Source organism: Perissodus microlepis, chromosome 11 (genome assembly GCF_051167445.1).
Source record: "Perissodus microlepis isolate ML-2025 ecotype Zambia chromosome 11, ASM5116744v1, whole genome shotgun sequence".
NCBI lineage: Eukaryota > Metazoa > Chordata > Actinopteri > Cichliformes > Cichlidae > Perissodus > Perissodus microlepis.
The window spans coordinates 43714-68111 of NC_140471.1; the positions used below are offsets into that span (position 1 = coordinate 43714).

Below are 24398 nucleotides of genomic sequence, written 5' to 3' on the forward strand. Positions count from 1 at the left end.
GTACTCCAAGGTATTTATAGTCCTCCACAATGTCAACACTGACCCCCTGGATTGAAACAGGGGTCAAGTGTTTCCTGGTCTTCCTGAAGTCCACAATCAGTTCCTTGGTCTTTGCCACGTTGAGCTGCAGATGATTCTGCTCACACCACGTGACAAAGGAGTCGACCACAGCCCGGTACTCTGTCTCATCATCCCTGCTGATGCATCCAACCACCGCAGAGTCATCAGGAAACTTCTGAAGATGGCAGGTCTCTGTGCAGTGGCTGAAGTCTGTGGTGTAGAGGGTGAAGAGGAAGGGGGAGAGGACAGTCCCCTGTGGTGCCCCTGTGTTGCTGATTACCTTGTCAGACAAACACTGTGGGAGACGTACATATTGTGGTCTTCCTGTCAGGTAATCAACAATCCAGGACACCAGAGGAGCATCCACCTGCATCGCTGCTAACTTATCACCCAGGAGGGTCGGCCTGATGGTGTTGAAAGCACTAGAAAAGTCAAAAAACATGACCCTCACAGTGCTCGCCGGCTGGTCCAGATGGGTGTAGACACGATTGAGCAGGTAGATGATGGCGTCCTCTGTTCTGAGACGAGGCTGATAAGCGAACTGAAGGGGATCCAGATGTGGTCTTACTATGGGTCGCACCTGGTCCAGGATGAGCCTTTCCAGGGTCTTCATGATGTGGGAGGTCAGAGCCACGGGCCTGTAATCCTGGGGGCCACTGGGACGTGGCGTCTTTGGTACAGGGACGAGGCATGATGTCTTCCACATCACTGGGACCCTCTGCAGACTCAGACTCAGCATAAACAGTTTATGAAAGGTAGGTGATCTGACCTACCAAGTGGGGGGAGGGAGGAGGAGCTGTATGCATCCTTGACATTAGCATACAGTAGGTCTAAAAATTTTTCTCCCCTGGTGGGACAGTCCACATATTGTCTGAATGTTGTTAGTGTATTGTCCAGTGATACATGGTTGAAGTCACCCAAGATCACAATAAAGGCACTCGGGTGCTCAGTCTGTAACCGGGCTATGGCAGAGTTGATAGTGTCACATGCAGCTGTGGGGTTAGCAGAGGGAGGAACATAAACAGCCACCAAGATGACGTGAGAGAATTCCCTGGGTAAATAATACGGCCTGAGTCCAACAGCACACAGTTCAATGTACGGGCAACAAATCCTTTCTTTGATGGTTATGTTGGCAGGGTTACACCACCGGTTGTTAACTAAAACAGCAAGCCCACCTCCTTTCCGCTTACCGCTAGCGATGCTGTCCCTGTCCGCCCGAACAGTGTGGAAGCCTTCCACAGAAGCATTCTCATCGGGAATGTCCTGGTGCATCCATGATTCGGTGAAACACATCAGGCTACACTCTCGGTATTCCCTCTGACTCCGTACCAGTGCTGAGAGCTCATCGATTTTATTCGCTAACGATCGCACATTTCCCATCACGATAGACGGCAGACGATAGACCTTTAATAAAGCCGGTCGCGGAGACTCGCTGTGATCGCCGATTATACGGGGGTTATGCAAAGCAGATGGTATGGTGTTCCGGGGTTTAAATAATGGGTTCGCGCGCGCTTGAAAGGTCACGTGAACTGCATTATTTTTTGGTTTGTTTTTTGTTATTGTGAAACACTGTAGGCTGCCTGGAATTGACCATAAATGTCTGTATATACATATATGTATTGTAGGAATACAGCTGGAAATAAGCTGAGGGGGAAAGATTGTTTGGTAAAAGAAATAATAAAGAGATGACTATTACACCTAGTGGGAGGGGCTATGGGGTATAAAAGAAGGCGGTCAGGGCCTACCTGGCTTCTTTTCCCAGTGAGATGTTACAGAGAGGGTAACATGCAGACTGTGTTTTGTATATAGATGTTTGTTTTGTGTTGACTTAAGTTAGTTTCCTATTTTCTTTGTAAATAATCTTTTGTGCACCTGGGAGGCCGGCAGAATAAATTTTCCACACTGAATGCTTTCTGACTACGCCTGCATTTGTTCGGGAGAAGTTTAGGAGAGGAACCCGCGACACAGGTGAGACAGACATGTTAGTCAAATGGTTGTTTTCCAAAACTCATCAGAACAGAAGCAGAGTTGCAGTCTTACACGCCTCTCTGCAGCTTCTCTCCTCCTGCTACCCCCCCCAAAAAACCATCTCCATAGAGACTGTGTCAGCTTCCAAAAAGACAAAAAACAAACTAAAAACCAGCAACAAACAACTTAAACATAAACAATCAAAAAGAAAGAACAATACAGTATCCACATCTGAACCAAAGAGTAAAACAGTGAAATGTGGATTATTAAATATTAGGTCTCTCTCCTCCAAGTCTCTGTTAGTACATGACTTAATAATTGATCAACAAATTGATTTACTCTGCCTTACAGAAACCTGGTTGCAGCAGGATGATTATGTTAGTTTAAATGAATCAACACCCCCGAGTCATTCTAACTACCAGAAACCTCGAAGCACAGGCCGAGGGGGCGGTGTGGCAGCAATTTTTCACACCAGCCTATTAATTAATGAAAGACCAAGACAGACTTTTAATTCATTTGAAAGCCTGATGCTTAACATTGTCCACCCCAGCTGTGAAACTCAGAAACCAGTCTTACTTGTTATCATCTATCGTCCACCTGGGCCTTACACAGAGTTTCTGTCTGATTTCTCAGACTTTATATCTAATTTAGTTCTGAGCTCAAATAAAATAATTATTGTGGGTGATTTTAACATCCATGTAGATGCTAAAAATGACAGCCTCAACATGGCATTTAGTCTGTTATTAGACTCAATTGGCTTCTCTCAAAATGTAAAAGAACCCACCCACCACTTTAATCACACTCTAGATCTTGTTTTAACATATGGCATAGAAACTGAACATTTAACAGTGTTTCCTGAAAACCCTCTCCTGTCTGATCATTTCCTGATAACATTGACATTTACAATAATTGATTACACAGCGGTGGAGAGTAGATTTTATCAAAGTAGATGTCTTTCTGAAAGCGCTGTAACTAAGTTTAAGAATATAATCCACCCACTGTTATCATCTTCAATGCCCTGTACCAACACAGAGCAGAGCAGCTATCTGAACGCTACCCCAACAGAGGTTGATTATCTTGTTAATAATTTCACCTCCTCACTACGTACGACTCTGGATACTGTAGCTCCAGTGAAAACTAAGGTCTCTAATCAGAAGTACCTGACTCCGTGGTATAATTCTCAAACACGTACCCTAAAGCAGATGACTCGTAATCTGGAGAGGAAATGGCGTGTCACAAATTTAGAGGATCATCATTTAGCCTGGAGAAATAGTTTGCTGCTTTATAAGAAAGCCCTCCGCAAAGCCAGAACATCTTACTATTCATCACTGATTGAAGAAAATAAGAACAACCCCAGGTTTCTCTTCAGCACTGTAGCCAGGCTGACAAAGAGTCAGAGCTCTGTTGAGCCAACCATCCCTTTAACGTTAACTAGTAATGACTTCATGAACTTCTTCACAAATAAAATTTTTATCATTAGAGAAAAAATTACCAGTAATCATCCCACAGATGTAATATTATCTACAGCTACTCTTAGTACCATTGATGTTAAGTTAGACTCTTTTTCTCCAATTGATCTTTCTGAGTTAACTTCAATAATTACTTCCTCCAAACCATCAACGTGTCTTTTAGACCCCATTCCTACAAAACTGCTCAAAGAAGTCCTGCCATTGATTAATTCTTCGATCTTAAATATGATCAACCTATCTCTAATGGTCAGCTATGTACCACAGGCCTTCAAGCTGGCTGTGGTTAAACCTTTACTCAAAAAGCCATCTCTAGACCCAGCAGTCTTAGCTAATTATAGGCCAATCTCCAACCTTCCTTTCATATCAAAAATCCTTGAAAGAGTAGTTGTCAAACAGCTAACAGATCATCTGCAGAGGAATGGTTTATTTGAAGAGTTTCAGTCAGGTTTCAGAGCTCATCACAGCACAGAAACAGCTTTAGTGAAGGTTACAAATGATCTTCTTATGGCCTCTGACAGTGGACTCATCTCTGTGCTTGTCCTGCTAGACCTCAGTGCAGCGTTCGATACTGTCGACCATAATATCCTATTAGAGCGATTAGAACATGCTGTAGGTATTACAGGTACTGCACTGCAGTGGTTTGTATCATATCTATCTAATAGACTCCAATTTGTGCATGTAAATGGAGAGTCCTCTTCACCCACTGAGGTTAATTATGGAGTTCCACAGGGTTCAGTGCTAGGACCAATTCTGTTTACATTATACATGCTTCCCTTAGGCAGCATCATTAGAAGACATAGCATACATTTTCACTGCTATGCAGATGACACCCAGCTCTATCTGTCCATGAAGCCAGATAACACACACCAATTAGTTAAACTGCAGGAATGTCTTAAAGACATAAAGACCTGGATGGCCGCTAACTTTCTGCTTCTTAATTCAGATAAAACTGAGGTTATTGTACTCGGCCCTGAAAATCTTAGAAATATGGTATCTAACCAGATTCATACTCTGGATGGCATTACCTTGGCCTCCAGTAACGCTGTGAGGAACCTTGGAGTCATTTTTGACCAGGACATGTCCTTCAACGCACATATTAAACAAATATGTAAGACTGCTTTCTTCCATTTGCGCAACATCTCTAAAATTAGAAATATCCTGTCTCAGAGTGACGCTGAAAAACTAGTTCATGCATTTATTACTTCCAGGCTGGACTACTGTAATTCATTATTATCAGGATGTCCAAAAAACTCACTGAAAAGCCTTCAGCTAATCCAAAATGCTGCAGCAAGAGTACTGACAGGGACTAGAAGGAGAGAGCATATTTCTCCTGTTTTGGCTTCCCTTCATTGGCTTCCTGTTAAATCCAGAATTGAATTCAAAATCCTGCTCCTCACATACGAGGTCTTAAATAATCAGGCCCCATCTTATCTTAATGACCTTGTAGTACCATATCACCCTATTAGAGCACTTCGCTCTCGCTCTGCAGGCCTACTTGTTGTTCCTAGAGTATTTAAAAGTAGAATGGGAGGCAGAGCCTTCAGTTTTCAGGCCCCTCTTCTGTGGAACCAGCTTCCAGTTTGGATTCGGGAGACAGACACAATCTCTACTTTTAAGATTAGGCTTAAAACTTTCCTTTTTGCTAAAGCATATAGTTAGGGCTGGACCAGGTGACCCTGAATCCTCCCTTAGTTATGCTGCAATAGACGTAGGCTGCCGGGGGATTCCCATGATGCATTGAGTTTTTCCTTTCCAGTCACCTTTCTCACTCACTATGTATTAATAGACCTCTCTGCATTGAATCATATCTGTTATTAACCTCTGTCTCTCTTCCACAGCATGTCTTTTATCCTGTCTTCCTTCTCTCACCCCAACCGGTCGCAGCAGATGGCCGCCCCTCCCTGAGCCTGGTTCTGCCGGAGGTTTCTTCCTGTTAAAAGGGAGTTTTTCCTTCCCACTGTCGCCAAAGTGCTTGCTCATAGGGGGTCATATGATTGTTGGGTTTTTCTCTGTATCTATGAAGCGCCTTGAGGCGACTTTTGTTGTGATTTGGCGCTATATAAATAAAATTGAATTGAATTGAATTGAATTGAACATGTATCTAGTACCTAGTGTATTTTTTTTTAGGTTTTTTATTTTTCATATTCTATATTTATTAAGTTATGCAGGCTTGTTTGTGTAGAACTAAAAAATAAGTGTAGTGCAGGTTTATGATGATTTTCAGTGCTACTGTCATCTAGTTTTGATTCTGGCTCTGTTCTGGTTAAGTCCTAAAGTAGTCCTGACTTTGAACTGTTGTAGTCCTGTTTTAATTCTGGATCACTTCTGGGTCTGGTTGCATTGGGGTTTAGTCCTCGTGTCTTGATACAACCCTGATTTTGTTCTGCCTTGCTGCTTAATTAAAAAACAAGTTTAAGGTCCAGTCATTTCTACTCCCCCCCACCACCCCCCAAATTCCCAATGCATACTGCATACTGTGTATAAAATGTCTGGCTCCGCCTCTGATGTACAGACCATAAATATGGAGTCCAGGTGTGTTTGATGCTGCTGTGCAGACTGATCACTGTGAATGTCCTGGTCCACTCTGTAAAGGAAACATGAAGAGTAAGTATAACATGGGAAAACATCAAAACTACCTAACTAAGATGCCACGGGTCTGTGTCCAAAAGAAACAGCTCCCTGTGGCTAAGGGATTGAATGACCACTCCACAAGCACATGACACAATATTACAGAGCCAGCCCAAAGAACTCAGTTTTACAAACTCAGCTATATAAATGATAAGGAACACTAGTTTAAAATGCTCTCACTGTGCAAAGTGTTGTGTGAGTGAGACTCCACGTGCTCACAATACCAGCGTTTGGCATCCCTGGCATTCACTGCAGTGCGGATCATTCTGTCCACCCACGGTTTCTGATTTGGAAATGTCACGGGATCTCCTCTGGTAGTATGCTAACAAAGCTTACTGCTACATCCGTAAACTCGTTGTCGGCTCCTCATGCTCTGAACATATCCCAGTTTATGTCGTTGGGCACATCCTGTAGCCTGGCTTCTGATTGGGCAGACCAGCGTTTCACCTCCCTCATAGTTACCTCATCCCTCTGTATATTTTGTTTATACTGAGGAATGAGGAAGATGGAGTTATGGTGAGATTTCCCAAAAGCCAGTTTGTTTTTTTTATTCTTGCAAGTTCTCATTCTCACTTTTTTTTGTCACTAAATGACTACACTTTACATTCCAGATTAGACAATTGCTCATTTGTTCATGGTTTAAGAAACTTATGTGAACAACAATATAATGGTGGACTCTGCAGATGCTTATCTCATGCAAGTCTATAGTTTTTCCTTTGTTTTGCAATTGAGCAGACTCAAACTAATGTTTCTGAAATATTCATATTATCAAATGTTTCAGAAGCATGCACTCATTTTCAGAGAAATTGGTTCTGTGTAATTTGTTGCAATTGTAAACGAAGACAAATACAAGAGTTTGATGTCTTAGTTGTTATAAACTGATCTTCACTGTCACTTATCAAAGGTTTTGTACTATTTTAATATTTCAAGTTTTATGCTAACAGGTGTGACTGAGCAGAATGAAGTTTAAAAATTTTGCAAATGTAAAGAATAACCTTTCTAAAATAGCAAGTGTCCCGTTGATACATTACATTAATGCAGACTTTATGTTACTTCACAAGAATCACTACTGCTCCTAGAGTATTGGTCAGAATTTAATCTTCACCCAAACTGGGCTCAAGACCAAGTTCAAATTTATTGTTTCACAGGGAGCAACCTTTGAGTTTTGATGGATTGTGAGCCTGATGAGCTACGTCACTGATTTTTCTGTTTCTCAGATGACTAAGATGGCACAATAAATGGTGAATGTTGGGTGCCCATGAGTAATTGTCTTGTCATGTTCTTAAAACAAACTTTCTGCCTGAAATGATCAGATACACTTTAATGGAATCTGTGGATTTTTTTTTTTTTTTCTGTAAACAACAGAAATTTAATTTAAAGGAATGTAGATATTTAAACCTGAGATCTAAGATAAACCTAACAGGTAGTTTTGCTGAAATGGATGTTAGAAAGCTAAAAGAAAAAAACTTAAGATGTTCAATACACATTTTTCTTTACATCCAGTCAATCAACTCTGATAATTAAAATGAAACTGATTTACGAGTTCACTCAGCTACCTTAAGGAGCTCAGTTTTTTTATTTTTATTTAACCTTTATTTAACCAGGAAAAGTCCCATTGAGATTAAAAACCTCTTTTTCAAGGGAGTCCTGGCCAAGAGGCGACAACATGTTGAAATTTCAAAGTTACATACATATTATAAGTAACAATTACATTTTAAAAACATTTTTCTCTGGCTCTCTCAATCTGGACTTAAAAGCATTTAATGAAATAAGATCTGCTATCTTCCAGTCTTTTTGCATCATGTTCCATGTGAAAGGGGCAGCATAAATAAAAGCCCTCTTTCCCAGTTCAGTTCTGACAAATGGAACATTGAGCAAAAACAGATCGCTTGAACGCAGGCTGTAAGAAACAGTACTTCTCCGTGTGAGCAGATCGCAAATGTAGGTGGGCATTTGTCCAAGCAGGGCCTTATAAATAAAGATGCACCAGTGAACAAACCTCCTGGAGGACAACGAAGGCCATCCCACTCGAGCGTACAGATCACTACAATGGGTCAAGGCCCTACAGTTTGTAATAAACCGTAAAGAGGCATGATATACTGAGTCAATCTTATGAAGACACTGGGCGGAAGCATTCATGTACAGCAGATCACCATAATCTAAAACAGATAAAAACGTGGCATTTACAAGACGCTTTTTTGTCTCAAAAGAAAAGCAAAATTTGTTTCGAAAGAAAAATCCCAATTTTAGTTTGAGTTTTTTCACAAGATTGTCTATGTGAGATTTAAAAGTCAAAGAATCATCAATTAAAAAGCCAAGATATTTATACGTATGCACCACTTCTATGAGGTTTCCCTCAAGAGTGGACACCAAAGGGACAGTTTGAGGAAATCTCTTCATGTTTGAAAACAACATTAGCTTTGTCTTTTCAGCATTGAGAACCAATTTCAGCTCCAGGAGTGTGTGCTGAACCACGTCAAAAGCTTTCTGCAAAGATTCTATTGCCTTTTCAAGGCTTGAGCCAAAGGAATAAATAACTGTGTCATCAGCATAAAAATGCATACTAGCATTGGACACATTTTGTCCCAAATCATTTATATACATGATGAACAACAGAGGTCCTAAAATTGAACCCTGTGGCACCCCAGTGTGAATATTCAAAAATTCTGAGCACAGATTTTCACATTTAATGTATTGAGTCCTGTCACTCAAATAGTTAGTGAACCAGGAGACGACATGTCTAGACAGCCCCAAAGAAAGAAGTCTATGCTTTAAGATGGCGTGATCCACAGTGTCGAAAGCTTTTGACAGGTCGATAAAGAGAGAAGAACAGTGCTGTTTTTTATCAAGAGCAACAAGTATGTCATTTATCACTTTTGTGGCAGCCGTAACAGCACTATGCTGTTTTCTGAACCCAGATTGCAGTTTTGAGAGAACTTCATTAGAGTACAAGAACTCTACTCTTAGTACCATTGATGTTAAGTTAGACTCTTTTTCTCCAATTGATCTTTCTGAGTTAACTTCAATAATTACTTCCTCCAAACCATCAACGTGTCTTTTAGACCCCATTCCTACAAAACTGCTCAAAGAAGTCCTGCCATTGATTAATTCTTCGATCTTAAATATGATCAACCTATCTCTAATGGTCGGCTATGTACCACAGGCCTTCAAGCTGGCTGTGGTTAAACCTTTACTCAAAAAGCCATCTCTAGACCCAGCAGTCTTAGCTAATTATAGGCCAATCTCCAACCTTCCTTTCATATCAAAAATCCTTGAAAGAGTAGTTGTCAAACAGCTAACAGATCATCTGCAGAGGAATGGTTTATTTGAAGAGTTTCAGTCAGGTTTCAGAGCTCATCACAGCACAGAAACAGCTTTAGTGAAGGTTACAAATGATCTTCTTATGGCCTCTGACAGTGGACTCATCTCTGTGCTTGTCCTGCTAGACCTCAGTGCAGCGTTCGATACTGTCGACCATAATATCCTATTAGAGCGATTAGAACATGCTGTAGGTATTACAGGTACTGCACTGCAGTGGTTTGTATCATATCTATCTAATAGACTCCAATTTGTGCATGTAAATGGAGAGTCCTCTTCACCCACTGAGGTTAATTATGGAGTTCCACAGGGTTCAGTGCTAGGACCAATTCTGTTTACATTATACATGCTTCCCTTAGGCAGCATCATTAGAAGACATAGCATACATTTTCACTGCTATGCAGATGACACCCAGCTCTATCTGTCCATGAAGCCAGATAACACACACCAATTAGTTAAACTGCAGGAATGTCTTAAAGACATAAAGACCTGGATGGCCGCTAACTTTCTGCTTCTTAATTCAGATAAAACTGAGGTTATTGTACTCGGCCCTGAAAATCTTAGAAATATGGTATCTAACCAGATTCATACTCTGGATGGCATTACCTTGGCCTCCAGTAACGCTGTGAGGAACCTTGGAGTCATTTTTGACCAGGACATGTCCTTCAACGCACATATTAAACAAATATGTAAGACTGCTTTCTTCCATTTGCGCAACATCTCTAAAATTAGAAATATCCTGTCTCAGAGTGACGCTGAAAAACTAGTTCATGCATTTATTACTTCCAGGCTGGACTACTGTAATTCATTATTATTAGGATGTCCAAAAAACTCACTGAAAAGCCTTCAGCTAATCCAAAATGCTGCAGCAAGAGTACTGACAGGGACTAGAAGGAGAGAGCATATTTCTCCTGTTTTGGCTTCCCTTCATTGGCTTCCTGTTAAATCCAGAATTGAATTCAAAATCCTGCTCCTCACATACAAGGTCTTAAATAATCAGGCCCCATCTTATCTTAATGACCTTGTAGTACCATATCACCCTATTAGAGCACTTCGCTCTCGCTCTGCAGGCCTACTTGTTGTTCCTAGAGTATTTAAAAGTAGAATGGGAGGCAGAGCCTTCAGTTTTCAGGCCCCTCTTCTGTGGAACCAGCTTCCAGTTTGGATTCGGGAGACAGAAACTATCTCTACTTTTAAGATTAGGCTTAAAACTTTCCTTTTTGCTAAAGCATATAGTTAGGGCTGGACCAGGTGACCCTGAATCCTCCCTTAGTTATGCTGCAATAGACGTAGGCTGCCGGGGGATTCCCATGATGCATTGAGTTTTTCCTTTCCAGTCACCTTTCTCACTCACTATGTATTAATAGACCTCTCTGCATTGAATCATATCTGTTATTAACCTCTGTCTCTCTTCCACAGCATGTCTTTTATCCTGTCTTCCTTCTCTCACCCCAACCGGTCGCAGCAGATGGCCGCCCCTCCCTGAGCCTGGTTCTGCCGGAGGTTTCTTCCTGTTAAAAGGGAGTTTTTCCTTCCCACTGTCGCCAAAGTGCTTGCTCATAGGGGGTCATATGATTGTTGGGTTTTTCTCTGTATCTATGAAGCGCCTTGAGGCGACTTTTGTTGTGATTTGGCGCTATATAAATAAAATTGAATTGAATTGAATTGAATTGAATTTTAATTGCTCACTGACGAGAGACTCAAGGACTTTTGCCAAGACACACAAGTTTGATATTGGCCTATAATTAGTCAGAATGGCCGGGTCGCCTCCTTTTAATATTGGCGTAACAAAAGCAGACTTCAAAACAAAAACGGCCAATTATACCCTAGACCACAGAGGGTTAAGGAAGTTACCCTTTTTTCATTTAAAAAGCTGATCAAGTCAGTTTAATTGAAATGTCTTAAATTTGAAAAAACTAAGTAAGCTGTAAATTTTGCCTTTCAGTTCAGAAGGATGAAATGGTTTGAATGTGCAATGTAACTGCTTTCATAATTCGTTAAAAAGGTCAGTCCCCGCAGTTTATTATTTTTTTCTGGAATGTGTTCAGCAATCCTAATGCTGAATGGGATGGGGAGGACCCGCTGGTTTTCATCGAGGCTTTCCAGGCCACGGCGGTGGCCTGTCGCTGGCCGGAGGAGGAATGGGCTGCCCGGCTGCTGCCGCTTCTGTCGGGCGAGGCCCAGACGGCGGCGCTGAGCCTGCCCCCCAGCTCGCGGGGGGTGTTTGAGGACGTGTGCCGGGCGGTGCTGGATCGTTTGGGTCTCTCCCCGGAGGATTACCGCCGTCAATTCCGGGCCAGCAGGATGACAGGAGGGGAGCGGCCGTTTGCATGGGCTCGGCAGCTGGAGGATGCGGCAGCGAGGTGGCTGCGACCGGGCCCCTCGGCTGGGGAGGCCCGGATGCTGAATCTTGTCGTCCTCGAGCAGTTCGTGGGGGGCCTGCCCGAGGCAACGGCTCGTTGGGTCCGCTGCCACCGCCCGGCGGATTTGACGGCGGCGGTTACGCTAGCGGAGGACCATCTGGCGGCCAACCCGGCACCCAGCCGTGAGGAGCCGTGGCGGAGCGCCTGTATTCCGCCGCCCAGGCCACCGGCGGCGTCACAGCGGAGGGACAGCAGCCCTGTGGGAACGGAGCAGGCAGCGGGGTGGAACCCCAGGAACCCGTTCTGGCCGCTGATTCCCGCCAGAACCCCGGTGGCCGCCAAGGTTGCCCCGGAGCCACGGGGAGCCGCACAGACGCCGGGGCCGGACTGTTGGAAGTGTGGGCAGCCGGGGCATCTGCGCCGAGAATGTCCGCTCATGGAGGTGGGGCAGGTGTTCCGTGTTGCCAGCGCTCCAGCGCCCGCCCCCGATCCAGGAGGGACGCACCACGTGCCGGTAAGGTGTCAAGGGGGTATTCGCCATGCTTTGATGGACACGGGCTGCACGCAGACCCTGGTCCACCAAAGTTTGGTTCACCCCAGGGCATTGTTGGAGGCTAACTGGGTGGAGGTTAAATGTGTGCACGGGGATATTCACAAGTACCCGGTAGTGTCACTGTTGCTGAAATTCAGGGGCAAAACGCATAGAGTGAAGGCGGCGGTTAGCCCGCGCCTGTCGCATCCCCTTATTTTGGGTACGAATTGGCCGGGGTTCCACAGCTTACTGGGGCAGGTCTGTAAATTTATGTAACGTTTGCGCGGCGCTCAGCGGTGACGCGGGGTCGACCGACACTGACTCTGGGGGGGAGGAGGTGGTGGGGACTTCCACGGAAGCCCCGCTGCCTCCCGTTGTGCACCCCACGGAAGATTTTCCACTAGAGCAGTCTCGGGACGACACCCTACGCTCAGCCTATGACCAAGTGATGGATATTGATGGTCGCTTGGTGCGCCCTGACGCTGCGCGAACTTACCCTCATTTCCAATTCCAGAACGATCGGCTTTATCGAGTGAGCCGCGACACTCACACTAATGAGATCCGCACACAGTTGTTGGTGCCGCAAAACCGCCGGGAAACGATTTTCCAGGCAGCTCATTCAAACCCCATGGCAGGGCATTTGGGTGATGAGAAAACTCTGGAGCGCATAATGGCCCGATTCTATTGGCCGGGCATTTGGGCCGACGTGCGCCACTGGTGTGCGTCGTGCCCAGAATGCCAGCTGGTTAACCAGCCGGCCGTGCCAAAGGTGCCGTTGCGCCCATTACCACTGATGGAGATCCCGTTTGAGCGTATTGGCATGGATCTCATCGGGCCATTTCACCGGTTATATACGGTTCTGTGTCGATTATCGCAGAGTGAATGAGGTGTCACGTTTTGATGCTTATCCCATGCCCCGGGTCGACGAGCTCCTGGACCGGTTGGGCACCGCTCGCTTTTTCACGACACTGGATTTAACCAAGGGCTACTGGCAGATTCCCTTGTCTGCAGAGTCCAGGGAAAAGACGGCCTTCTCCACTCCATATGGGTTGTACCAATTCGTTACGCTTCCGTTCGGCTTGTTCGGAGCCCCTGCCACTTTTCAGCGCCTCATGGACCCACGCTGCCTATGCTGCCGCCTATCTAGACGACGTCATCATTTACAGTGACACATGGGCGGAGCATGTGCGGCGTGTGGCCGAGGTGCTGGAGTCCCTGAGGCAGGCGGGGCTCACGGCACAACCCGAAGAAGTGTGCGGTTGGACGCAGGGAGGTACAGTATTTGGGGTACCACTTGGGGGACGGGCAGGTGCGACCTCAAATGGATAAGACGGCGGCAATTGCATCCTGCCCGCATCCCAAGACGAAAAAAGAGGTGAGACGGTTTCTGGGGCTGGCCGGCTATTACCGGCGGTTCGTACCAGGGTTCGCGGACTTGACCAGCCCCCTAACTGATCTCACCCGCAAGGGTGCCCCGGATCTGGTCCAGTGGACGGAGCAGTGCCAGGCGGCGTTTGTGCAGGTGAAGCGGGCTCTCTGTGGAGAGCTGCTGCTGTTCACACCTAACTTCTCCCTCCCTTTTTGTCTGCAGACTGACGCCTTGAGCAGAGGGCTGGGGGCCGTTTTGTCCCAGCAGGTAGGGGGAGTTGACCGGCCGGTCGTCTACATCAGCCGGAAGCTGACGGACCACGAGTCACGGTATAGCACCGTGGAGAAGGAGTGCCTGGCAATCCGGTGGGTGGTCGACTCCCTTCACTACTACCTCCTGGGCCGCCCGTTCACCCTCTGCTCAGACCACGCCCCGCTGCAGTGGCTCCACCGCATGAAGGATGCCAACGCCCGGATCACTCGGTGGTATCTGGCCCTGCAGCCCTTTAAATTCAAGGTGATCCATAGGCCGGGCGCGCAGATGGTCGTGGCCGATTTCCTCTCCCGCTCGCGGGGGGGCAGTAGGTTTGGCCGGATGAGCCCCGGCCTCAGTCGGGCGGTGGGGATGTGTGGCGTGGGTGTGGTCTCTGGCCAGCTGCAGAGGAGGGGTGATGCAGTGAGCTCCCGGGGCGGCACAGGGGCGGGGTGAACAGGTGTGCTGGGATCTGACAGTGATTGTGTCTCTTTATCTGTTGGCAGTGACAGTCGGAGGAGGGAGGCGGACGTGACAGCAGAGAGAGAGAGCGGGAGTGTCTGTGTCCCAGTACAAAACCACAGTATTAAATAAAAGTTCTGCTGTCGTCATATTCGCTCCAGCTTATGTTTCTTGGGTCCAACGTTACAGTTGGCTTTAAGCTTAAAATGACAGTGCCAATACCACACATTCAGACACAGTAGTAGATGTGGTGTTAAGCACTAAATGTGCTAATTTGGTTGCATGAGGTCTGCATTGACCTTCTGTGTTGTAACCTATAGACATGGTTACTAGTATTTTTTGTTTTTTGCCATGTATTATAATTTACGACACCCCCTGAACACACTTTGATTTTCCGTAGTTCAGTGAATGCAACAAAAGCACGCTGCTGCATTAAGCTAGGCAAAACAGAGCAAGACACCAAGTGTTGGGAAGGTTACTTTTTAAATGTATTCCACTACATATTGCAAAATACATGCCCCCAAAATGTATTTTGTAACGTATTCCGTTACGTTACTCAATGAGAGTAACGTATTCTGAATACTTTGGATTACTTAAAACATTATCATGCTTTTTACAACTACGTGAATGTACTATTGCTGTTTGATTTATTACTGTCACTGAAGGTCCGCGGCTCCGAAACATAGTAAAGGGACCTCTGGCTAATACGTCGGGTTCGTGTCGGGCTCGTAGCCGAAAACTAGCTTAACTTTGTTGTCTGGGTCAACTTTGCGAGCGAGAGACAGAGAGAGAGGCGTTGAAAGGCTGCTCTAACAGAACTTATTGTTTCGGAGGAAAACACGAACACAGTGTACAGTCGAGTCTAAATAGCGTACTTACAACTGGGCTTGTCAGGCACTCTTCTTGGCTGCAGTGGTTATTATTATATTTACATGCTTCCAGCTCCCGTTTTCACTCGATGACAGCTCGTACTTTTCCACTCGCCTTTTTCTCCCTCCTCTTCCTCACAGACACATAACGGGTATGGCAATCCATTGTCCCTGCAGCACGGACTACACTGCCCATGAGGCTACATTCTTTAGGGCTATGCCTGTAGCATTCTGCCTATTAGCTAAGCACAGCAACAACAACAGAAAGGCACTCTCTCACCCAGGAAACACACAGTCGCAGAGAGCGTCACCCTGTAACCATTGCAACCGTAACGCAGCTGCCTGGAACAACAGAACGTAGCTGTCAAACAAAACCCAAACAGTCCTGATCTGCCACAATATAAAACAGGAAAATACCACCATGTAATTTATTTATTTTAACAAAGTAACTGTATTCTAAATACCACCTTTTAAAATGGTAACTGTAACGGAATACAGTTACTCATATTTTGTATTTTAAATACGTAACGGCAGTACATGTATTCCGTTACTCCCCAACACTGCCAGAGAGCAATTAACAAGCTACACAGAGAGTTTTTCAATATAAAATAAGTGTTAAAAAGTATCTTTAACAGTCTCTAACTTAAAGTTAGGTACTTTTCAGAGGCCTTTATGTGTTTTACTCTTGACCAAAACCAACCAGAGCGTATGTTTGGTTTTTTTTGGGAACTCTGGTGAGTTACTAAAAATGATAAGTTAGCAGGGAAACCTTTGCTAATTTTACATGCAGTAACTACTGCAACAGTGAAAATTCTGTATTGTCTAAAAAAAAGCTAAAGCTAGTCGGAGTACTTGAATTGTGTGTGAAATGGCGTGTCGTATTTTATTTTATTGTCTATTTTGATTAAGCACCTTCACAAATGTATGAAACTAATGCAAGATGCACTTTTCTTTTAGCCATAAATGTTATTCAGTGCTTTTTCCGCACTTTGTCATTTCAGTTATGGGTTAATTCATGTAAATAAGTTATTTAAAACTAGTTACGTTACAAACATTTCATGATGTGATTACATATGCCTTACATATGATTCTAATGCTGCAAAGCAGTACAGATTGAATTCATAGGGACAGAACAATGTTAAAACACCAGTGTACTTGATTTTGAAAACTTTATGAGATCTCATTTTATTTAGAAAAACTGTTAAGAACTATTCTGCTCATTGTACTGTATGTGCAGACTGGTTTTTGTGATCCTGGATCCGATTCCGAAGTGATTCTGGATATGGATGGCGAGCCAGACCCTGTGAAAACTCTTAGCGAATCCAAAAGCAGTGTGGCCAGCTGTTCTGGATGCAGGAGTAGATCTACAGTCTGAATTACCCCAAATCGCAGGATTTCAGATAAGCAAGAGAAAAAACTGCTTACTCCATACGGATTGTTTTTCTGGAAACTATTGAACTCCCAATGTCCTGCTGATCAGGAGTCAGGTCTAAAGAGACTACTCATTTTATTTTATTTTGTTGTTATTTTCAAAAGAGCGCTCTTCTCTGTCGATCTTTGGTATAATTTTCTTGTTGTTTACATTGGTATGGCACAGCCATTGAATGGCTATCGGCCACATAGCTCCCTCTTGTGACAATGAGCCGAATCCCAGTACTTTTGAAGCCAAGCGAAAAGAGCTAAGGGCAAAACAAAAAGCTTGGGAAGACCAATGTGACTCTGATTTAAACTAGTTCCTGTTTCAGTTGAGGGACAAACTGGAATTGGAGTGTTTTTTGTAGGCACACTTTCTACACCTGGTGCGCCTTTTGCACTTTCTTCTCATTTTGTTTGTGGGGTGTGGGTCACACTCTGGTTCAGACTACTGTATCTTGAGATCAATGGCAGAAGTTGCTGAAAATTAAGGAGAAGGGTGTCTTGCAGTTGTTGAGGTCACCAGCATGTGTCCCAGCTCTCTCAGGATCACTCTTCATCTGTAGGTTGTAGAGGACTCCCCCACTTCAGTGAACTTGTTTCTGGCGGGACAATGGCATCGTATCCCAAGACACCCAGGAGATTGGAGAAAAGAGCCAGTAGCCATCAGTTAGTTTTCCTTCAACAACTCGAGGTGCCAACACCCTCTCTAATTTATTCAAACTGTATTTGTGCCTATTGTAGTCCAGGATTGCTTCTTGCTTCCAGGCATCCTCTATTCCCCATCACTAACTGGTTCCTTGTGTGTTGCTGTCAAAAGAAGCACATTCCTCTGTTGCTTTGGCATGTGGGATATCGCAGTGGTAGTTTTGGTGAAGCCAAAGACAGACAACAAAAACTTCCTCTGTTGCAACTGGAGGAGCTGGGGAGGGAGCTCTTGGTTGTTTCCCCTGTGCCAGTTTTCATCTGAGGAGTTCCTCTGCCAAGGTGACCGAAGTAAAGATGTTGTCCTCGGAGCTCCTCCGTCAGTTGCCATTTTTTACTTCCTGAGAACTTCCAGTGTTGTAATCCAACATGCTATGTATTGCTTTATCCTGGTGTAGGCTCACATATCCACTTCATCTGTAATTCTCCAGTCCTCACACCTTCGCCTCCCGTGCAGGTTTGTAAGGGTGCACAGCAGCTGAAAGATCTCCTTTGTTATAAAAAAAGACAAAAGTAAATCTCAGGCTGTTAATACAGGGTGAGCCCTGGTTTGATACCAGTGGGTACTGGATTGTAGAGCAGTCTCTCTTCAGTAGTGGGACCCACATGGTTTACCCTGAGTGGATGAGGGATCCACTCAGTCACCGAAAATGCTCCTATGTTCTTTTTTCCATCAGCTGCTTGGCCTCCACCTCCATGCCCCCCAACCCCAATCCTCCCCCAAAGTGATGCAGTCAGCCTCTTTGGAGATTGCCCCCTCATCTTCTGGAGAGGGACTTTCTTCATCTTGGGGAGATGTCTTTTCTTCAAGGGCAGAGGACTGCTGCTGTCCTTGCTCTCTGACTAGATCATACAGGCAGTGCTTGAAGCAGTGATGACCTTCTTGCCATACTGCCAGAATAAATGATCTGGAAGCTGTTAGGCTTACTTACAGCAGCAGCATGTCTGCACCTGCATAAACTCCAGGACACGTTTACAAACAGTGTTGTTGTCGTTTGTGCTGCAGCTGCAGGTTTGAACTCAGCAAAATGTCCTGTGATTGGGTTTTGGGTTTTTTTAGAGTTAATATTTTGGGTATGGTATCTTTTTATGGAAAATACAAGAGTAAAAGTGCTTTTAACATGTGCTTCAAAGCTAAGTTTGACTGGGAACCTCAAAGCTCAATAGCCTACATCGACAGAAATTCACTGCAGCCTATGTAAAACTTGATGCGTCATTATTTATTCCAGTCTATCTTGCAAATACATGTTTGTGCTGCAATGTCATGCACAAACACAAACTATTAGATCCTTAAGACCAAACCTATGTCAAAATTGTTTCATTATTTTGGTCCATTGGAGTGAGGTAAGTCATCAAAGGCCGCTACTAGAAACTAGGAATGTTACATGAAATTGCTTGATTGGCCAAAAATGGGTAAATGATGTAATTTGGTAAACAAAAACATGAAAAACTACAATTTTCATGTGTTGAGTTTAGAATGAAAGCAATTTTACCTAAATTGCATGATATAGTACTGTCAATAACAAGGAATCAGAAAAGGTGGTTATAATGGGTTTCAATTGGCTAAAAATGGCCACGATAGAGCCAAGAGGAACAATTTGCTGTATAGTGTAAATTATTGATATTATTAAGGAGCTGATGTTGAAAATTAAAAAATCTGAAAAAAATACACACCTTTGGGAAGTTTCATTTCATTTGCATTAACAAAACAAAAATGTTTGAAAAAAAGAAAAGTGAAGTGGCCACAAATGGCCAGGATAGAGCCCAGAGGGTTAATTGCTTTACACACACTGTAAAGTTTATACAATTTGTTACATTTTGTTTACACCCAGCTGGAAAGCTGTGTCAACTAAAATGTGAAAAAATGGTTTTAAATAAGTATTCAAATATGTGCATCGGGTGTTTATAACAAGGACTGATGTTGATGGTAAAAGATTTAAAACTGATGATGATGACAGCAAGGAGACACCTTCTGGACCAGCTGGAGTACTATACCCTCTCGGCATCTTCATTACACAAACACCTAGAACTACATCATCATTCTTTTCACTCTTAATTGCTCTGTTTGTGTAAACACACAACACACACAGTTTCACATATGGGCACAGAAATGTGCATAGAAAAGAGCATATGAAGAGCTGAGCATGGATAAATTATTTAAATACACAGTCAGGAACAAGATTTAGACACAGATTACCTCTCTGGAGGCGAAGAACATCCTTTTGTAAAATCTACCATAGCACCCTTTGACACATCACTCTTTAAAGACACAAAGCTGGGTGGAGGTCCAGGTTTGTTCCTGTAAATAGTGATGGAGCAGTGATGTGAGTACTGAGCTGTGACATGGAGAAGAGTCATGGACAGTTAGAGATACAATACAATACAATTTTATTTATATAGCACATTTAAGACCAGGGGGTAGACCAAAGTGCTTCGCAGTAAGGAATACACAGTAAATGATAAGTCATTAAAACAAAGTCAAATAGAGAAACAAACAAAGGCATTAGTCAGTAGAGATAGGGAGAATTCATGATTATCCAGAGAAATTAGTAACAATGAGCGGTGAGAATTAGCAAGTTGGAAAAGCCAGGTTTAATAGGTGTCAGGAGGAGTCAGAGGCATGGATGGTAGAAGGAAGACTATTCCAGAGATTTGGTGCTACAGAGGCAAAGGCAGGGTCACTCCTAGTCTTCAGACGGTGCTTGGGCTGGGCTAGAAGTAACTGACTAGATGATCGTAAAGAGGGGCTGGGAGTATAGAGACTGAGGAGTTTGGTGGGATAGTCAGGGGCAAGGTTGTTTAGGCATTTGAAAGTAAACAGCAGAACTTTTAAAATCAATACGAAATTTCATAGGCAGCCAATGAAAGTCAGAGAGCACTGGAGAAGGTCATCTCACCTCTGAGCTTTGGTCTGGCTCTCATGTTCCCCACACAGAGTGGTTTTAGAGGGAGGGACTCCCTCCTCCCTGTCCTCACACTGATCCATGCTGCTCAATTCACATCAGCTCACACACACTTTCTACCTTCACCTGCAGAGGAAACACAAATCCTCAATCAATCAATCAATATTTATTTCTATAGCACATTTAAAAAGGACAGTGTCCAACAAAGTGCTTCACACAAGGTAGCAAAGCAGATTACAGAAAAAGGCAACAAAAACAGTTAAAAACAATTATAGTTACAGTGACAGTTACAGTTACATAGCACAAATGCAGACCGGGTGGAAGTCTGAGCTAATCTGTTTCAAAGGCTAGATGAAACAGGTGAGTTTTTAAGCGGGATTTGAATGATTGAATGGATTCTGACATGAGGACATCGATTAGAAGATTATTCCACAGTTTAGGTGCGGCGATTACAAAAGCTCGGTCCCCTGTAGTCTTTTGTCCGGGCCTTTGTTGCACTAAGAGGTGGAGTGGCTGTAGCTCAGGTGGCAGAGCAGGTCAGCCACTAATCAAAAGGTCGGTGGTTTGATCCCAGGCTGCCTCCTGGCTGTATGCCAAATATCCTTGGGCAAGATACTAACCCCATGTTTGCCTACTGGTGGTGGTCAGAGGGCCCGGTGGCGCCAGTGTCCGGCAGCCTCCCCTCTGTCAGTGCGCCCCAGGGTGGCTGTGGCTACAGTGTAGCTGCCATCACCAGTGTGTGAATGACTGAATGTAGTGTGAAGCGCTTTGGGGTCCTTAGGGACTAGAAAAGCGCTATACAAATGCAGGCCATTTACCATTTAAGAGCAGTTGGTTAGAGGATCTGAGTGCTCTCTTGGGGCTATACACATTGAGAAGGTCGGATAGGTAACTGGGCGCCAAGTTATTTACAATTTTAAAAGGATTTTAAAAATGATACGGTATTTAACAGGGAGCCAGTGTAGATTGGCTAGAACAGGGTGATGTGATCATACCTTCTGGTGCCAGTTAAGAGGCAAGCTAGAGGCCAGTCTAGAAATAATGAAGGAATGGATAAGCTTTTCAAGGTCTTTATGTGGAATATAGGGCTTTGCCTTGGAGATTTGGCGTAGCTGGTAAAAACTCGTTTTCACAACTGAGGACACTTGCTTGTCTAATTTGAGAGAGCTGTCCAGGACCACTCCAACATTTTTAACGGTATAGGAGAGATGGCTGGCATAGGACCCCAGTGTATCAGTTAGCTGGTCCAGGGGCATGTGACTATCAAAAACAATAAATTCTGTTTTATTTTCATTTAGTGTTAGAGAGTTTTGTGATAGCCAGTCTTTTACTTCCCGCAGACAGTTGAACAAAGGCACTAATGGTGACTGGACATCCTGATTCAGGGGGAAGTAGATTTGGATGTCGTCAGCATAGCAGTGAAACGAGATATGCTTTTCGAAAATGAGTCCAAAGGGCAGCATGTACAAAGAAAATAACGTAGCACTTAACACTGATCCCTGGGGCACACCACAACGGAAAGGGGCAAAAGAGGGGGAGTATTTCCCCATTGTGACGGAGAATGACCTCTCAGATAAGTATGATTTAAACCATGAAAGGACAATACCTTTAAGTCCGACTACATGTTCTACCCTTACCAGGAGAATATTGTGATCAACCGTATTGAAAGCTTACGATAAGTCTAATAAAACTAAAACCTCTGAGTCAGCAGTTAAAAGGGGCCTGGTGGCGCCAGTGTCCGGCAGCCTCGCCTCTGTCAGTGCGCCCCAGGGCAGCTGTGGCTGAAATGTAGCTTGCTATCAACAGTGTGTGGATGGGTGGATGACTGAACGTGTAAAGCGCTTTGAACTGTTGAGCATTCAGAAATTTGAATTTGGTTTGCTGCCAATGGATATGGGGCCCTTAGTGCTGAGATTTTATCTATAAAATAATTTAGGAATTTTTCAAAGGGAGCCGGGGAGGCCTCAGTCTGAGTGGTCATTCAGCAGATCCATGCTGCTCAATTCAGCTCACACACACTTTCTACCTTCACCTGCAGAGGAAACACAAATCCTCAATCAATCAATCATGTGCACATCAGCTGAAATCCTCCTTTCCATCATGTGTGCTGTCCAAATATCAGCTGCTTCTTTCTTGCTTCATCTCAGTGTCAGCTGAGAGAATGACAAACCCACTATGTGTGAACATTTGATGGATGATGAAATGTGAAATGATATTGACCTAAATCTGTCCTAACGATAATGAGAAGCTTTGATGAGTTGTGACTGTCTGAGGTGTTACTAGGATGTAGAAGCACTGGGGTTCAGCCCTGAAATCTTTGCTATTTTCACTTGATAACGGCAGCTGTTTAAAGTTATTGTGTTTGACAGTAAAGTGAATGTAAATGTGAGACACTGTGTGCTCACAGCTAAAGGCTGCAGTCAGCTGTGTTAGAGCCTCTTTCACACAATGATCCTTTAATAAACACTCAGAGCTCCATGTTGATGAAGCAGTCATGTGTGAGCTTGCGTGCTGACAGTGTGACTTCAGCTTTTACAGGCTTCCTGTTTAATATTACACTTCCTCCTCACAGTCGGCCTCATTTCACAGCTGCAACTAAATTTCCTGAAGAAAATCCACAGACGGCTGAAAGTGAAGCATCACTTCCTGTATGAGGAGCCAACAGTCTGTTTACATGTCATGCCTAAGTTACAGCTGGAATAAATAATCATTTACAAAGTCTGCTGCTCTCTCTGTAACCATCTGACCATCAACTAACTCTGTGCTGCTGCTGATCTCATTCACAAAGTGCTGAAACAGCTCTTAGCATTAGCATGGTAGCGGCCAACTACCAATCCAGGTACCTGAGGGTAGCCGTTTCTTGGATTGACCACTCTACCTACTGAGCTATCCCATAAAACATTACACACTGACTTTAAAGGAGAGACCGGAAATAAAAACACAGTTTGTTGTGTGAAGAACTCAAACATGAGCTGAACAAACAGTAAAGTTCCTAAAGACAAACTGTTAAAGGAGGAAACAAAGCAAACTTACAGTTTCTTCACACAGAAACACCTAACAACAAGCTCCACTCCACGAAGTTCAAGGAACAGGAAACACCCAGAGAGGCGTTTGAGGACACTCACCAGAATGAAACACTGCTGCATTCAGGTGCACTGCGGAAACTCCCAACTCTCTGTCATGTTGTTCAAAGGTGATTTATTTCTGCTGATTTTCCTGTTTGAAAAACAAAACACAAACATCTGTCATCACTTTTTTGTTCATCTTCCTGCAGCGTTTGAATATTTCAGCACTAAACTGATGTTTCTTCAAAGCTCATTTCAACCTGTTGAAGTCATGAGTGAAAGTGCAGACTGAGAGTGGATCACATGATGTTTAAGGTGTGTCATGTGACATGTTCAGTATTGTCACACATGTCTAGATTGTCCCTGATATCATAACTGCTCAAACACTGATGATTATATTTGAAGAATTATTACTGATGGCAGCAAAGTTTGAATGGAGCGCTCTGTCTGTGCTGATTTGTCGCCCCCTGGAGGTCAAAGCACAAACTGCATGATGTCACTGTAACCACCACAGTGACAGGAAGTGTTTTTATGACTGAAACACTGAAATGATGCTAACGGCTGTCGTTAGGCTCACTGACAGCAGCGCTGATGTGTTCATGTCAAACACTGGCTCAGGTCAGACTCCTTCATCCTTCTCCAACGTGAGGCCGCCCTCAGACCCACAGGAGCTCTGACCTTTGACCTCCTGACCCTAACCATTTTAGTCTTGTTGCATCTTTAAATGCAAATCCATCCGAACTGTAGCTGAGCAAAAGAAGCTGGAAGTTGTTCTATGAATGATGTTCATCCCAGAGTTTCTGTTTCCAGCTCAGACGTGTTAAACGCTGCTGCTGTGCTATATTTGTCACTTCCTGCTTTCACTACCATCCATGTCAAAGTGCTGAACTCATCTGATCACTTTAATGCAGTAAAACAGGAGCTGTAAGTCTGACATTTATTTACTGTCATCACAAACACACACAGCTGGATTAGCATCCAGACAAAGGGCTGAAAAGATGAAAATCATTATCTGATTATTA

At 44.0% G+C, this 24398-nt stretch overlaps 2 protein-coding genes across 7 annotated transcripts in view; one reads left to right on the forward strand and one right to left on the reverse strand.

Moving 5' to 3' along the window:
- LOC146376992 (stonustoxin subunit beta-like) overlaps positions 1-23514 on the reverse strand; it is a 43020-nt gene extending 19506 nt beyond the window's left edge. Inside the window, exons 1-4 of one of the 6 annotated variants that reach the window (XM_084944995.1) lie at positions 23437-23514; positions 20306-20437; positions 19606-19707; positions 6012-6081 (exon numbers count right to left, since the gene is read on the reverse strand). In XM_084944995.1, coding sequence (XP_084801121.1) covers positions 6012-6081; positions 19606-19707; positions 20306-20394 — 261 coding nt within the window. In that variant the 5' untranslated portion in view covers positions 20395-20437; positions 23437-23514. Of the gene's footprint in view, positions 1-6011; positions 6082-19605; positions 19708-20305; positions 20438-23344; positions 23413-23436 lie in introns of those variants that run through there. The other 5 variants (XM_084944994.1, XM_084944998.1, XM_084944996.1 and 2 more) reach the window with 5 other exon arrangements.
- LOC146376991 (protein NLRC3-like) overlaps positions 1-24398 on the forward strand; it is a 414853-nt gene that overhangs the window by 20203 nt on the left and 370252 nt on the right. The gene's annotated exons all lie outside the window — the stretch shown is intronic.